Genomic DNA, 13,687 nt, shown 5'->3' with positions numbered 1-13,687 from the left:
TGGCACATAAAAGACACCATTTCGAGCGTGGCCGTTTTCGTGCGGGTGACACGTAAAAGCACCCACTACACTCTTTGAGTGGTTGGCGTTAGGAAGGGCATCCAGCTGTAGAAACTCTGCCAAATTAGATTGGAGCCTGGTGTTGCCATCCGGTTTCACCAGTCCTCAGTCAAATCGTCCAACCCATGCTAGCATGGAAAGCGGACGTTAAACGATGATGATGATGATGATGATGATGATTGGTGCTCCATAAACGTCTCTCTATGCCCTGTAGGCAGAATACCAACAACAACGACCTTAAATTTACATTTACGAACCAATATTTGATACCATGAAGATCATAGTGCCATACAGAAGGACTATAAGTCTTACAAGAAGGAAAACTAAAAATGATAATAATAATAATAATAACAATAATAATAATAATAATGATAATCCTTTCTGTAAAGGCACAAGGCCTGAGATTTATGGGGAGGGAACTAGCTGATTGCATTGACCCCAGTGTTTCACTGGTACTTAATTTATCAACCCCTAAAGGATCAAAGGCAAAGTTGACCTTGGCGGAATTTGAACTCAAGGCATAATGATGGAAGAAACACAGCTAAGCATTTTGCCCAGCATGCTATTGATACTGCTAGCTTGCCACCTTAATAATAGTAATTATAAACTTTTTCTGAATTACAAAAGGATAGAGGGCTGGTAATTATCTTTAGTTTTCCATATCATTAAATGGATGAAAGATAGATCTGCCCCTGGATAAGCTGCAAGTCTATTATAAGTGGAGTTCACCTTGACACTGCAAACCAGTGATGAGGCAGCCATCAATTTACAACAGTGAATTGACATTAGGAAGGGTATCCCATCATAGAAATCATACCAAAGCAGACAGTGGAGCTTGGTGCATTCCTGTGGCTAGCCAGCTTCCATTAAACTGTCTGACCCATACCAGCATGGAATACTGATGTTAAATGATGATGATGATGATGCAATGGTGATGACGGCAGTGGTGTTAGTGATGGCAATGATGATGATGATGAAGAAGAAGCAAAATGGACTCTCAGTCATGAAGTATATTTGTCATGGTAACAATTCAACACCAATGACAAGATGTGAATCTCTGACCTGTTTTGTTTGTTGTCAATTGTTTGGTATCTTGGTGACTTAACCATTTATGTCCTCTGAAAGGAAATGGAAATATTGTTGATATGGGAGTGGCAGGATATCTGGAAGACATTGTCATCTTGAAGCATCTACTAATCTTAATTTGAGAACTATTATATGTTGATAATAGAGGTTATTATCAACAGCAGAGGAAAGAGAAAGGCTAAAGAAGACAGAGGAAGAAGTGGTAGAGTCAGATCTTGGGTCTCACTGATAAGATAACATCAATTATTTCAAGTGGTGATATGTTGTACAATGAACCCTGCCTAACCCATGCCAGCATGGGACAATGAACATCAAAACAATGATATAAGTACTTTACACTTTGCATCTCTACTATAATACTCATATTACACTTAGATCTACTATAATAATTTTAAGTTTGGCATGCTTCATGAAATAGATTTGCAATTACCCAAGAAAGAAGTTTCAACAGAGTCATGAGAATCAGAAGAACCTCAATGCTGCTGTCATACATTTAAAGTTGGTGTCTTTTATGAAAGTCACTTCAATAATTTAAGGTGACATGTTTCATAGAACAAGTTTACAACTACTCAACGAAGGAACCTTAGCATAGTTGTGAATACCAAAGGAATCTCAATGCATTCAGTGGAACTATTAGAAATAGCATCCAATTCACCCTTAGACCACACTCTACCATCTTAAAGAGAAAGGTCACAGTAATTGGTGTAGTTGAAATAAAGACAATGTTTCCTGTTTACCTTTAATTAAAAATCTGTTTGATCAGGAGTAATGCAGAGTTAAACAACAAGGAAATTGTGAAAGCTGGTTTTAGGTAGTCGAGCACTAAACTAAGTGCTTTTGCTCTGAGTTCAAATTGTGCTACAATCAATTCTGTTTTTTATCTTTTCGGACAAGAGATGCTGTTGGATTAAATACCAGTAATATACTTATGGCCAAACTCATTCAAATATGACCCACTTATATAACCTTCACCCTGGCTAGCCATCAATCTCTCAATCTATCACTCTATTTTTATATCCATTGATCTGTTTGGCTATCTATTGATCTCTCTCTACTTTCTCTCTTTTTGTGTGCCTCTACCCATTCCAGCAATCAGCTGACTGTTGATCTATCTATCTTTCTGTATATGTTCTTTTTCATCAAGTCTAGAGTTTTGATATTTAGTAAGTATGTGAATTTCCATTGGTTTCAATGATGAGGATTCAGATGTTTGATAAAACTGAATAACCGGCTCATTGAACCAATGTGTAAGTGGCCAGTTATTCCACAAGTTCTTATAGTAACTCTCTGGCAGAGTACAATCCCTGGGTGGGCTTCCACACAATTTCTGTCTACTCAAAAAGCTTAGGTTAACCTGAGGCTGTGGTGAAACACTTCATACTTATAAAGTGAACTTCTAAACGTATGCTATTACTTCACATTTTGTTTATCCTTATTTATTGTGTTGCATGGAATACTGACATATATTGTCTTTTCTTAGTCTATCTAATAAGTCTGTCTGTTTTCCATCTGTCTATCCTACTCTTTATACACATGTCTGGCTAGCTATCTTTTCGTCTTTCAACCTATCTGTTAGTTTATTTCTGTTTATCTGTGTTTTTGTGTGTGTGTGTGTGTGTAGATCAGTAGTCCTTAACTTGGATGGTAGTACACAAGGGTATAATGAGCTTATAAGGAAATGGCAAATGTCAGTGGGGTGTTATGTGGGGGAGCTGGTATTTAGAGAGGTTGTGATTTTTCTGAGAAATAAAATATTTAAACCAGATAAAATACTTATATTTTAAACACATATTCAAAATATATACATCTTTGTTGGAATTATGATATGAATAAGAGATTGTATTATCAGTGAATGGAAAAATATGATTGATGATGTATCAAGGTCCAATACAGTTTTCTTATATAAGTGCATACTTTCTTAAAAATTAAACATAGGAGCTACTAGTTTATGCAAATATCTAAAAAAAAAAAATGGCACATATTACATGGGACATAATAAGAAAATATAGAAAATAAACTACTCTTTGATTAAAAGTTTTTGGGGTTTCTTTTCTGCAAAATGCAAACCTGATGGGATGAGGGATGTGTGTAAAATGCCATTCAATAAAAAGAAGTGCTAAACTACAAAATATTGAGAGTCACTGATGTAAATGAATATATATTACTTTGAGCTTATATATAGTTCATATATCTCTCACTACTGCTGCTGTTGTCTGGTGTCTCTTGCAGAAGGGATAGTTTGATGAGACAGCTGTTTAAACTTGTTATTCAAGTTCCTTTAATAGTTATCTGCAAAATATACTTACAAGTTGAAAGAGATAAAGAAAAGCATACACCATATGAATGTGTGTCACTACCAAACACAAAGCAAATCGTATTGGGTGAAGTTCAAGCTAGCTCACTCTTCGTTATCTTTCCTCAGCATCACACTCACAAGCTCAACTCTAATAAATAACAAGAAAAATCCAACTGTTTAGTAACCAGGGCTGTGACTAAGCTTGTGTGAGGCAGGAAACTGTTGTTGTCACTGCATATTATGTCTAGATCAAATAGAGCTTTCATAACAGCGTATGTCTAAATCAAATAGAGCTGTTCTAGTATAGTGAGCCTCAAATAAACAGAGCCATCAAAACATAGTGCCTAGCACAAATTGTATTGTTATAAAATGTATAGAGCTGTCATGATCTAGTGTTTCAGTCAAAAAGAGCTGCTGTATCATAGTGTGTCTAGAGCAAATGGAACTGTCATAACGTAGTGTTGGGTAAATGGAGTTGTCATAACATAGTGCCGGGCAAATGGAGGTGATATAAGTTTGACTGAGTCAAATAGAGCTGTCATAGAAGTGTATCTAGAGCAAAGAAAGTTTGTCATAACATTGTGTTTAATCATTTGTTTGTATGTCTGATTTTTCCAAGCTTGGATGGATTAGAAGCATATATAGATGAAGCAATGTTTTATAACTGGGTGCCCTTCTTGTTGCTAAGCTTTACCTGTTTTATAAGGGATATCTTATTCCACTTGTCACAAATACAAACACACACAAACTCATGTACATATGCACACACACACAACCCATGCCTGCATGGATTATGGATGTTAAATGATGAAAATGATTTTTATGTTTTATATTCTGAGTTCAAATCCTGCTGGGGTCAACATTGCTTTCATCCCTCTGGAGTCAATAAAATAAAGTATCAGTCAAGTACTGGGGTTGATGGTATTGACTGATTACCTTCTCTCAAATTTGATGGCCTTGTACCTAAATAATAAACTATTATTATTGTTATTATTATTATTATTATTATTATTATTATTATTATTATTATTATTATTATTGAACATGGTGAACAGGCAGAATTGTTACCATGTTGAACTCCTTTCCTGCAACTTCTACATTTGCTGTGTGACTGAGGTTTGTCAATCATTGCCTTTATCAGATTCATCCTAATGGCTTGTTCTCGAGTGGGTATAATTAGTGCTTTGGTGTCGCATTTCAGGTTTCCATGCTTCAGCCATAACCAACCTTCTTTATATTTCCAACAACCTTGGTCTGTTGCATGAATTGGCCATGTCATCGTCATTGTTGCCATCATTGTTATCATCATCATCATCATTAAGGTGGCAAACTGGCAGAGTCGTTAGCATGCCAGGCAAAATGCTTAGTGGTATTTCATCCATCTTTACATTCTGAGTTCAAATTCCACTGAGGTTGACTTTGCCTTTCATCCTTTCAGGGTTGATAGAATAAGTACCAGTTGAGTACTGATTTCGCTGAAATCGACTATCCCCCTCTCCCAAATTTCAGGCCTTGTGCCAATAGTAGAAAATATTACTATTATTATCATTATTCTGCTGAGGTTGACTTTGCCTTTCATCCTTCCAGGGTCAATAAATTAAGTACCAGTGAAACACTGGGGTCACAGTAATCAACTAGTCCCCTCCCCCCAAATTTCAGGCCTTGTGCTTTTAGTAGAAAGGATTATTATTATTATTGTTATTAAGGTGGTGAGCTGGCAGAATCTTTTGTGTGCCAAACAAAATGGTTAGGGGCATTTCATCCATGTTTATATCCTGGGATTGCATTCCATCGAGGTTGACTTTTCCTTTAATCCTTTCAGGGTTCATAAAATAAATGCTATTTGAACACTGAAGTGAATGTAATCAACTTTCTTCTCTTGTAAAATTGCTGGCCTTGTGTCAAAATTTGAAACCATCATGATCATTATTATTATTATTGTCAAGGCAACAAGCTGGCAGAATTGTTGGCATGCCGGGCGATAATGCTTAGCGGCATTTCTTCTGTCTTCATGTTCTGAGTTCAAACTCTGCTTAGGTTAACTTTGCCTTTCATCCTTTCAGGGTTGATAAAATAAATACCAGTTGAGTATTGGGGTTGATGTAATTAACTTATTACCTCTCCTGAAATTGTTGGCCTTGTACCAAAATTTTAAACCATTATCATTATTATTGTTGTTATTATTATTATCTTGTTTTATTTTCCAGATGAATAATGTTGGACAAACACCAGTTCAGCTTGCCTGCTCACTTGACTCCATGAATATGGTGAAGCTACTTCTTATGTACGGATGTGATCTCAACGCTCATACCAGTTTCCCATTGTTACTGCAATTAGAAGCAGACGATGATGACAGCCCCTTTTTTGTGCAGGAACCCTTCTACTCAGTCACAGTCAACAAAAACATTGATATGATCAAACTGCTTATTAAGTGCTACCAGAATATTCCGACTAAAACAGTGAAAACCATCGAAACTCTGATTAACACATCTTCCGTCATTTCTTCCCTCTTTACTAAAGATATGAAAATCCAGATAGCAGAACTGATGCAGAAAGCGCACAAATACCCTCGCTCACTAATGGAGATCTGCCGGGTTGTTATACGGCACCAGCTGGGAGTGAATCCTCGTGCTAAGCTGGATACAATTGAGAAGCTTGCACCCAGCCACAAAGATTACATTTGCATGGTTGAAGAGCTGAAAATAGACAGTCCGCATATTTACAAAACTGGCTGGTGATAGAGTATTGTACAATGTACCAGCTTTCTAATTTTAAAATGCCACACAGAGACTTCTACCCTCACTTTTACCCACCACCCATTTTAAACCCCATCCTCATCCCTACCACCAGATTTTACAATGCCACTAAGAGACCACACCAATTTTTAAATGAGATTATATATATATATATATAAATTTGTATATGTGTATGCACATTGTGTGTGCATGCACATGTATGTGTGTGTGTATGTATATATATATATATATATATATATATATATATATATATATATATATGCACACACATTCATAGATACACATACCTATAGATAGATATATGTATATGCACACATGGTGCAAACATGTAAACACGTGTATATATATGTGTGTGTGTGTATTTATATATATATATATATATATATATATATACTCACACATGTATGCAAATATGTAAATATATATGTCTATCTAATTCATGAATGCAGAAACAAATACATATACACATATGCATTCATACATATGTATACATATACATATATATTACATATATATATATATGTGTGTGTATATGTATGTATACATACATGCACATAAGTATGTATGTAGGCATGTATACATTCATTCATATAAGTGTGTATACATGGCTACTTACAGTCCAGTGACTGAAACAAGTAAAAGACATGTATACATACATACATGCTGTATATATATATGTGTGTGAGTATGTATACACACACACACATATATGTATACACACATGCTTACATGTGTGTGTGTGTGTGTGTGTGTGTGTATACACACCTGTTTCCATAATTAAAGTAACTTACAGATTGTTCTTATTTTCCTTTTTGTAGTTGTGGTTGTTACTGTTTCATTTTTATTGTTTCTTCCTTCTTTGATTTTTTTTTCTCTTTTATTTGTAGCTATTCAATGGCTGTGGTCATTTATTCACATCAATCATTTATTCCAATATGTGCAGCCATTTTGTTAAATCTGTGACCCATACTCATTGTTACCATGTTTATTCCAGTTTTTCTTCACTTAGTTTATAGTCAAGTGGTTAGCGGTAGATGGGCCATTTTCATCATCATCATCATTTAATGTCCGCTTTCCATGCTGGCATGGGCTGGACAGTTTGACTGAAAACTGGTAAGCTGTGGAGCTGCACCAGGTTCTAATCTGATTTGGCAAGGTTTCTACAGCTAGAAGCCCTTCCTAATGCCAACCACTCAAAGAGTGTAGTGGATGCTTTTTACGTGCCACCAGCACAGATGCCATTGATGTGACACCAGCATTGGCTATGACTATGAACTCACTTAGCTTCACAGGTCTACATAAGCATGTTATATTACCAACGGTCTGTTATTACTTCCGTGAGGTTCAACTCTCAAACGGTGCTTTTTACGTGCCACCAGCACTGGCATTGGCCATGACTATGATTTCAAACTGTAAAATCAGTTGCTCTATAATCAAATTATCTCACCTAAGCTTATGTAAGCATGGGAAAATGGCACATTTCAAAGGCGATTTTGCTGAAACATTGAGTTCAGTGGTTGATCTGTGCCTCTTCTCATGCAAGGTCCACAAATCTATTAACTTTACTTTATTAGGTTTCAGGTTTTATTTCTTCTTCATATTAGAACAGATCCACAAATTCTGAGGGAAAGTTACTTGGCTTATTTGAAATAGCCATGCCAAATACCCCTAATGTTACTCCATACCATTTGAAAATGAGGCTATATTGGAGAATGTTGTAGACATATAAGATATAAACACTCATCATAATTTTCACATCTACTTCTCCACGTTTGCCTGGGTTAGAAGTGTCCTTTCCAGCATGGTGTTTCACCACTTGTTGATTTCCTTTGCCGTCTCTTTCATGAGATTCAACATCTGGAGGTCATCTTTCATCTCTTATGCTCGTGTCTTCTTTGGTCTCTTTTCTTCCATAGATTCCTTAGATATGGAGCTTCTGGCATTTCTTTACCTACCTGTTATAGTTCATGCACATTAATACATGTCTGTATCAATGCAGTTATCTCTCTTGCACATTACTGAATCTGATTACTCTTACACCCAGCTTATTTCTCAGTTCAGCCATACCACATCACCCATAGACATTAACATTAAATATCCAGTGAAGAAGCATGCTTGTTTCATTTCTATCCAACCATCATACATTTTTTGATCCATGAAAGAATGCAAAGACTCAAACTTGGCAGGAATTGAATTCAGATAATAAAGGTCCTTATCTAAATACCACAAGACATTTTCTCTGACATTCTACCAATTCTGTCAATCTATTACCCTGGAAACAAGAGTGGTTTTTAACATAGTGAGAAGCCCACAACTTTTAGTAGAAAGGTGTTGTCAATTTAATCGACCCTGGAACTTGACTCATCATAACCATCCCCCCCCCCCCCTCTGGACATTACTGTTTTTAGATTCCAGGATGTTTAGGACCAGTTATCCAGTTTCCATAGCATATAATTGACTGACATAAGAATATTCCTCCAGAATGGGATGCCAGTCTGCTGCAGGATTTTTTTCCCATCATCAACCCATAGAGATATTTCTTTATTGATTATTCAAAGACAGAAAAGTAGCCTCCATAATCTATTTTCAGGGCCTCCAAGACTGATGGGAGGAAGCTTTTCTCAAACTAGAGACCTGGATTCGATGCTTGTCACAGAATGAACTCTATTTAGAGGCATCCATGACCCTGGTAGTGGCATTTAACCAGGCAACAGATTCAGTCTTTCCTCCACTTATTTTATCTACTTAAAAATAAGATAATAATGGTGTCTAACTTAGATACAAGGCCACACAAATATGGAATGCTGTGGATAGAGTAGCTAATATTCACTCCCTAGTATTTGACTGGTGCTTTATCACTCCACCTCGCCTGTCCTATGGAAAGATGAAAGGTAAATCAACATAAGCAAGATTTGAACTTGGAACATTAAAAAACTTAAATAAATACTGGAAAGCATTTTGTCTGGTGCTGTACTGATTGTGCAACCCTCTTTAAAAAATGTGATAATTAGCAAGAAAGATTTTGTTTATTTTATTAATTTCATAAAAAAAATTTTATAAAATTTCTTCTCTACACTCTCAAATACTCCTCCTTTTAGTCAAGGGTCCCCCCTGCTTATTTCTTTTCTTCTTCTTCTTGTCTTGCAAGCTACTTGGCAACCCCACTGGTGCTGGGGGGGGGGGGGAACACATCCAGTATACATTGTAAAGTGGCTGACATGAGGAAGGGCATCCAATCACAGAGACCATGCCAACTGACATGGAGCATGATGCAGCTCTGTGATTCACCGGATCCTGTGTAACCAACCAACTCATGGACATTAATTGATGATGAGCAACCGCCATAAGAAATAAGATGATTATAACAATAGTAAAATGAAATATATCAAGTAACTACATAGAAGCTACTTCAATTTAATTTGTTTTTTAGCTTTCTGGTAGTTTTATGTGTACATGGAGGCAGTGGCTATGGTATGATGTAAGAAGAAGGATCAAGGCTGTGTTCTGTAACACAAATGATCCACCCATTTGCAACATTAACTTCAGGAAACCAACAAGCAACTTGATTACTTACTACAAACTAGACAGTCTTCATTCTCCACAGAAAGCAGAATAGACAGATGATTGTAAATGTTTTCTTTCTATGGTGAAGGATGAATAAACTAGTGATTATTGATGAGCATAAATTAGTGGTTATTGATTTCTGAATAAGAGCTAGATTGACTCAGAGACATTAGAGATTCAGAGAAGAAAAGCATCATATTCATCACTAGCACCACCATCATCATCATTATTTAAGAAAAACCATTGAATTTTCAGAGGTTCGGAGAAATAAACTGAAGCATTTGATGAAAGACATGAAGAGATGGTGACATATAAAATACATAAACTGCAAGTTCATGCAGTGGTTTGTATGGTTGAGCAATAATCTCACTCAGAGGTTTCACATTCAACCCCTACAAAAGTGGGGTTTTAAATAACAGCAGACGGTCACTATCTAGGTGGGCCTGGCTCCCTTAGAGTGTTAGGAACAAATGGGCCAAAACACTTGTTTGATTGGATTTCTTTCTCTACAGATTTCTCCTGCTGTTCAATCTTTAGTTGTCCACTAAAATACAAGACAACTGGGAATTCCCACAAGTCAACTTGCTAAGGGCTACAAATTTGATTTGTGACTTAATCAATGTTCAACGAAGATCTAAAGACATGACAGTGGTTTAGTACTGTAGATAGAACCTCAGAAACAGTCGGGCCTGGAAAGACTAGAAGTGAGTGAGTAGTAGAGGACTATACTAGATAACTAAGATAGACGCTAGTTATAAGGATCAAATATATGGTGTGTACTAGATTGCAAGGCAGTAGGTGAGTAGATAAGGATTACAGCACGTGTTCTTACTGGAAATGCTCTTACAAGAGGTTTCTGAATGAAGATGGTATATAACAAAAAGAGTTTCTCTAAGGTAAACCCAACAGAGGTGTTAACAGCTGTATAGTAACACAATTCAAGAGATGAAGGTAGGAAAAGTAGCTGGTTCATTAGAAATAGTTGCTGAGGTGCTTAAACTAGCTTGAAGTGTTAGATACAAGGTATTTACATGCAGAGTCATTCAAATGGCACATGATGTACACTACCAAATGATTAGCATACAATTATCATTGTAGATATTGTACAAGTGCAAAGGTTGTGCATTAAAGCGAGGTATGAAGTTGTTGTTGAACCAGGTTATGGAAGTTATGAAAAGAACTATAGCAAAATTGTTGAGGAAAAGAATTAGTTGGTTTTGTGCTTGGAAGAGATTCTATGGATGCCATATTTCTAGAGAGATTCAGGCATGGATAGGCACAAGTGCAGCACCTTGAGGCTTGTGGCTTCTACTCTAGCCCCAGGCCTCATGAGTGGATTCAAAAGACAGAAACTGTCATGTAATATGTGTGTGTGTTTGCATTCTTTTATGACATTTCATGATGGTTGTAAACAAGTGCCACCATCATACAAGCAATGTAATTCTTTTTTGTTCAGTACTTTAGTTTTGTATGTTACAAGACATCGTTAGTGCTGTTTTCATGATAAAATACACCTAGTACACTCTATAAAGTGGTTGGTGAATGAAGCAGAGACACTCTTAGATAGAAAGGACTCTTTTGTCTAGCAGAGAGTATGACAACCTTTCAAGTTCTGGTGCCAATATAAAATGTGCTAAAATACTATAAAGTAGTTGGTGTCAGAGCACTCAGTTATAGAAACCATGTCAAAAACTGGAACGAAAGAACAAAACATGATCCTCTGACTCACCTAAGAGGGCAATATCACTGAAGAAAAACTTAGACTATGATACCTTATCCAAGCCATACTAACCTGGAAAGGGATGTAAAATGATTGTGACAATAATGACAACAATGACATTCTGAAGCATACAGAGTAGGACCAAATAATTTACAATGTTCAGTTTTGTCATTCTGTGTTCTGAATTAAAATCTTATTTGGATGAACTTGATCTTTCTTCCTTACAAGGTCGATCAAATCAATACCTATCATATGCTGATATTAATTCAATCAATTATATAGTTCTCTCCACCTTTGCATCCTTACGCTAAAGTAATTGTTGCAGTTTGATAGTCTTGATGAGGAACACAACTGCTGTTGATATAACCTCTTGAGTCTGAACATACATATGGTCCATGGACAATCCAGTGTTTGTCCACTTAGTCAAGTTAACCCTTTCACCAAATTTCGTGATCAGCTCAGCTGATGCTTAATTCTGTTTCTGTTTTTCTTTAAGTGCTGTTAAGCAGCCAAGATGTGAAATGTCCTTTGGATAGGCTGATGATCTATCGCAAAGCAATAATCAACTTCTGAGTACAAGATATACTCAAAGTGCTGTACAATGGAATTAACCACACAGTTATGCCTAACTCAAAACATTATTGTTATTGAGTAAATAAAGGCTTGAAGGTGTGAAGGGTTGGATGGAAGATTATTGGAATCAGATAGGAAAACAGACCTTTGGAGAATAGACCTAACAAAAATGACATATCAGCCAGAAGGTTGGTAAGTAATTACAGTCAAAATCACTGCTATCTCTAGCAGTTGAGCATCTATCATTGACAAAACCAAGGAAGGTTGAAATCACATGAGCTGGAGGTAGCAGGATTTATCTCCCCACTAACAATATAAACAAGAGTGCAAAATGCACCAAAAGCCAATATGAGAGTTTCTCTCTTAGCAATTACTGCAGTATAATTTGTTCTAACAGAGTATCCACGTTTAAGTATATTGAGGATAAATATTATCTCAGTATTAATACTGCCTCTGTCACAAATAAATATTTTTTAACAAAGTCAGGATATATATGTTTTAAATACAGCTGGAGATTCACCTATTATAGTTGTCTTTAAAATAACAGATCTATGAGAATTTGAAGATGGTAACAGGCATTACTCTTTTCCAGAGACATTGTACAGTAATCAATTCTCATGACAGAGGGGTCTCATCATTTTGGATGTTTGAAAAATAAGAATGAGTCTAGAGAGTGAACCAAGGGAAGCAACAGGTGGCAAGGTGGACAACTGGCTCCTTAGTATAATTTTTTAAATGGTCAAATTTGTATATTGAGGTGTGATCTGTACTTTTATATGAACAGGTTTTCCTTGTTTAGGCATTCTTGTACTGTGATTGAATTTTTGCGCTGGTATAATGCGAAGATATGAAAATTCGGCGTTTTATTACTTGCACATCTGTCAATATGTCTGCTCTGTGCTATCTGCCTGTATTGAGGGAAACGAATCTGTTCTTTATACAGTGTGACTCCGCATCTCAAAGTAAGACTTGTTTGGCCCACATAATTGTGACCACAACCTGAGCAGGTTAGGACATAGATAAAGTTCTGGGAAGCACATGTGAAGTTGGTCTTAATTGAGAATTTTTGTCCTTGCTGGAATATGAATTCCAAGCCTTCAGTTAGGTATAGGCATGTACCACGATTAGGTCGTCTGCATTTTTTAACCGTTGGTATCGTTTGTATTGAGTATAGTTTTGCATTTGTTAGGAGTCTCTTGAATGATTTGTCTTGTCTTTTGCATTTTAGTAGTTTGTGTGTATGTAAGATGTTGTTCATTTTCGGGTCTTGAGTGAGCAGAGGGAGATTGTGTATAATTGTGTTGTATGCTTCATTGTTTCTGGGGCTGTGGGTTGATATGTATGGGAGTGATTTAAGGTGAGGTGTGGTGTTTTGTTTTGTTGTCCTTAGCGTGTTTGTGTCCAATTTCTTGGCATGTTTAATTGTATGTTCTATAAGTGTAGGTGGGTATTGATGTTCAATGAGTGTTAAGTTCTTGTAGGCAAAGTTCCTAAGTGGTTGTGTCAGATACAATTGTACAGATCCTTTTTGCTCGATTGAATGGGATATTTATTTGGTGTGTTTAGGATGGCATGAACTGAAAAGGAGATACTGTTTTGAGTCTGTTGGTTTGTAGTAAATGTCGGTTACAA

The 13,687-nt window shown here is 36.3% G+C and overlaps 1 protein-coding gene across 2 annotated transcripts in view; it reads left to right on the top strand.

Moving 5' to 3' along the window:
• LOC106868840 (putative ankyrin repeat protein RF_0381) overlaps positions 1-7,011 on the top strand; it is a 40,156-nt gene extending 33,145 nt beyond the window's left edge. For both annotated transcript variants that reach the window (XM_014914273.2, XM_052969817.1), the window contains exon 10: positions 5,650-7,011. In XM_014914273.2, the coding sequence (XP_014769759.1) occupies positions 5,650-6,180 (531 nt within the window). In that variant the 3' untranslated portion in view covers positions 6,181-7,011. The remainder of the gene's footprint in view (positions 1-5,649) is intronic.
• The last annotated feature ends 6,676 nt before the right edge of the window (positions 7,012-13,687 follow it).

This window comes from Octopus bimaculoides, chromosome 7 (genome assembly GCF_001194135.2).
Source record: "Octopus bimaculoides isolate UCB-OBI-ISO-001 chromosome 7, ASM119413v2, whole genome shotgun sequence".
Classification (NCBI taxonomy): Eukaryota; Metazoa; Mollusca; class Cephalopoda; order Octopoda; family Octopodidae; genus Octopus; species Octopus bimaculoides.
The sequence above is the reverse complement of the archived record's forward strand: the minus strand, read 5'-3'. Positions and strand labels throughout refer to the sequence as shown.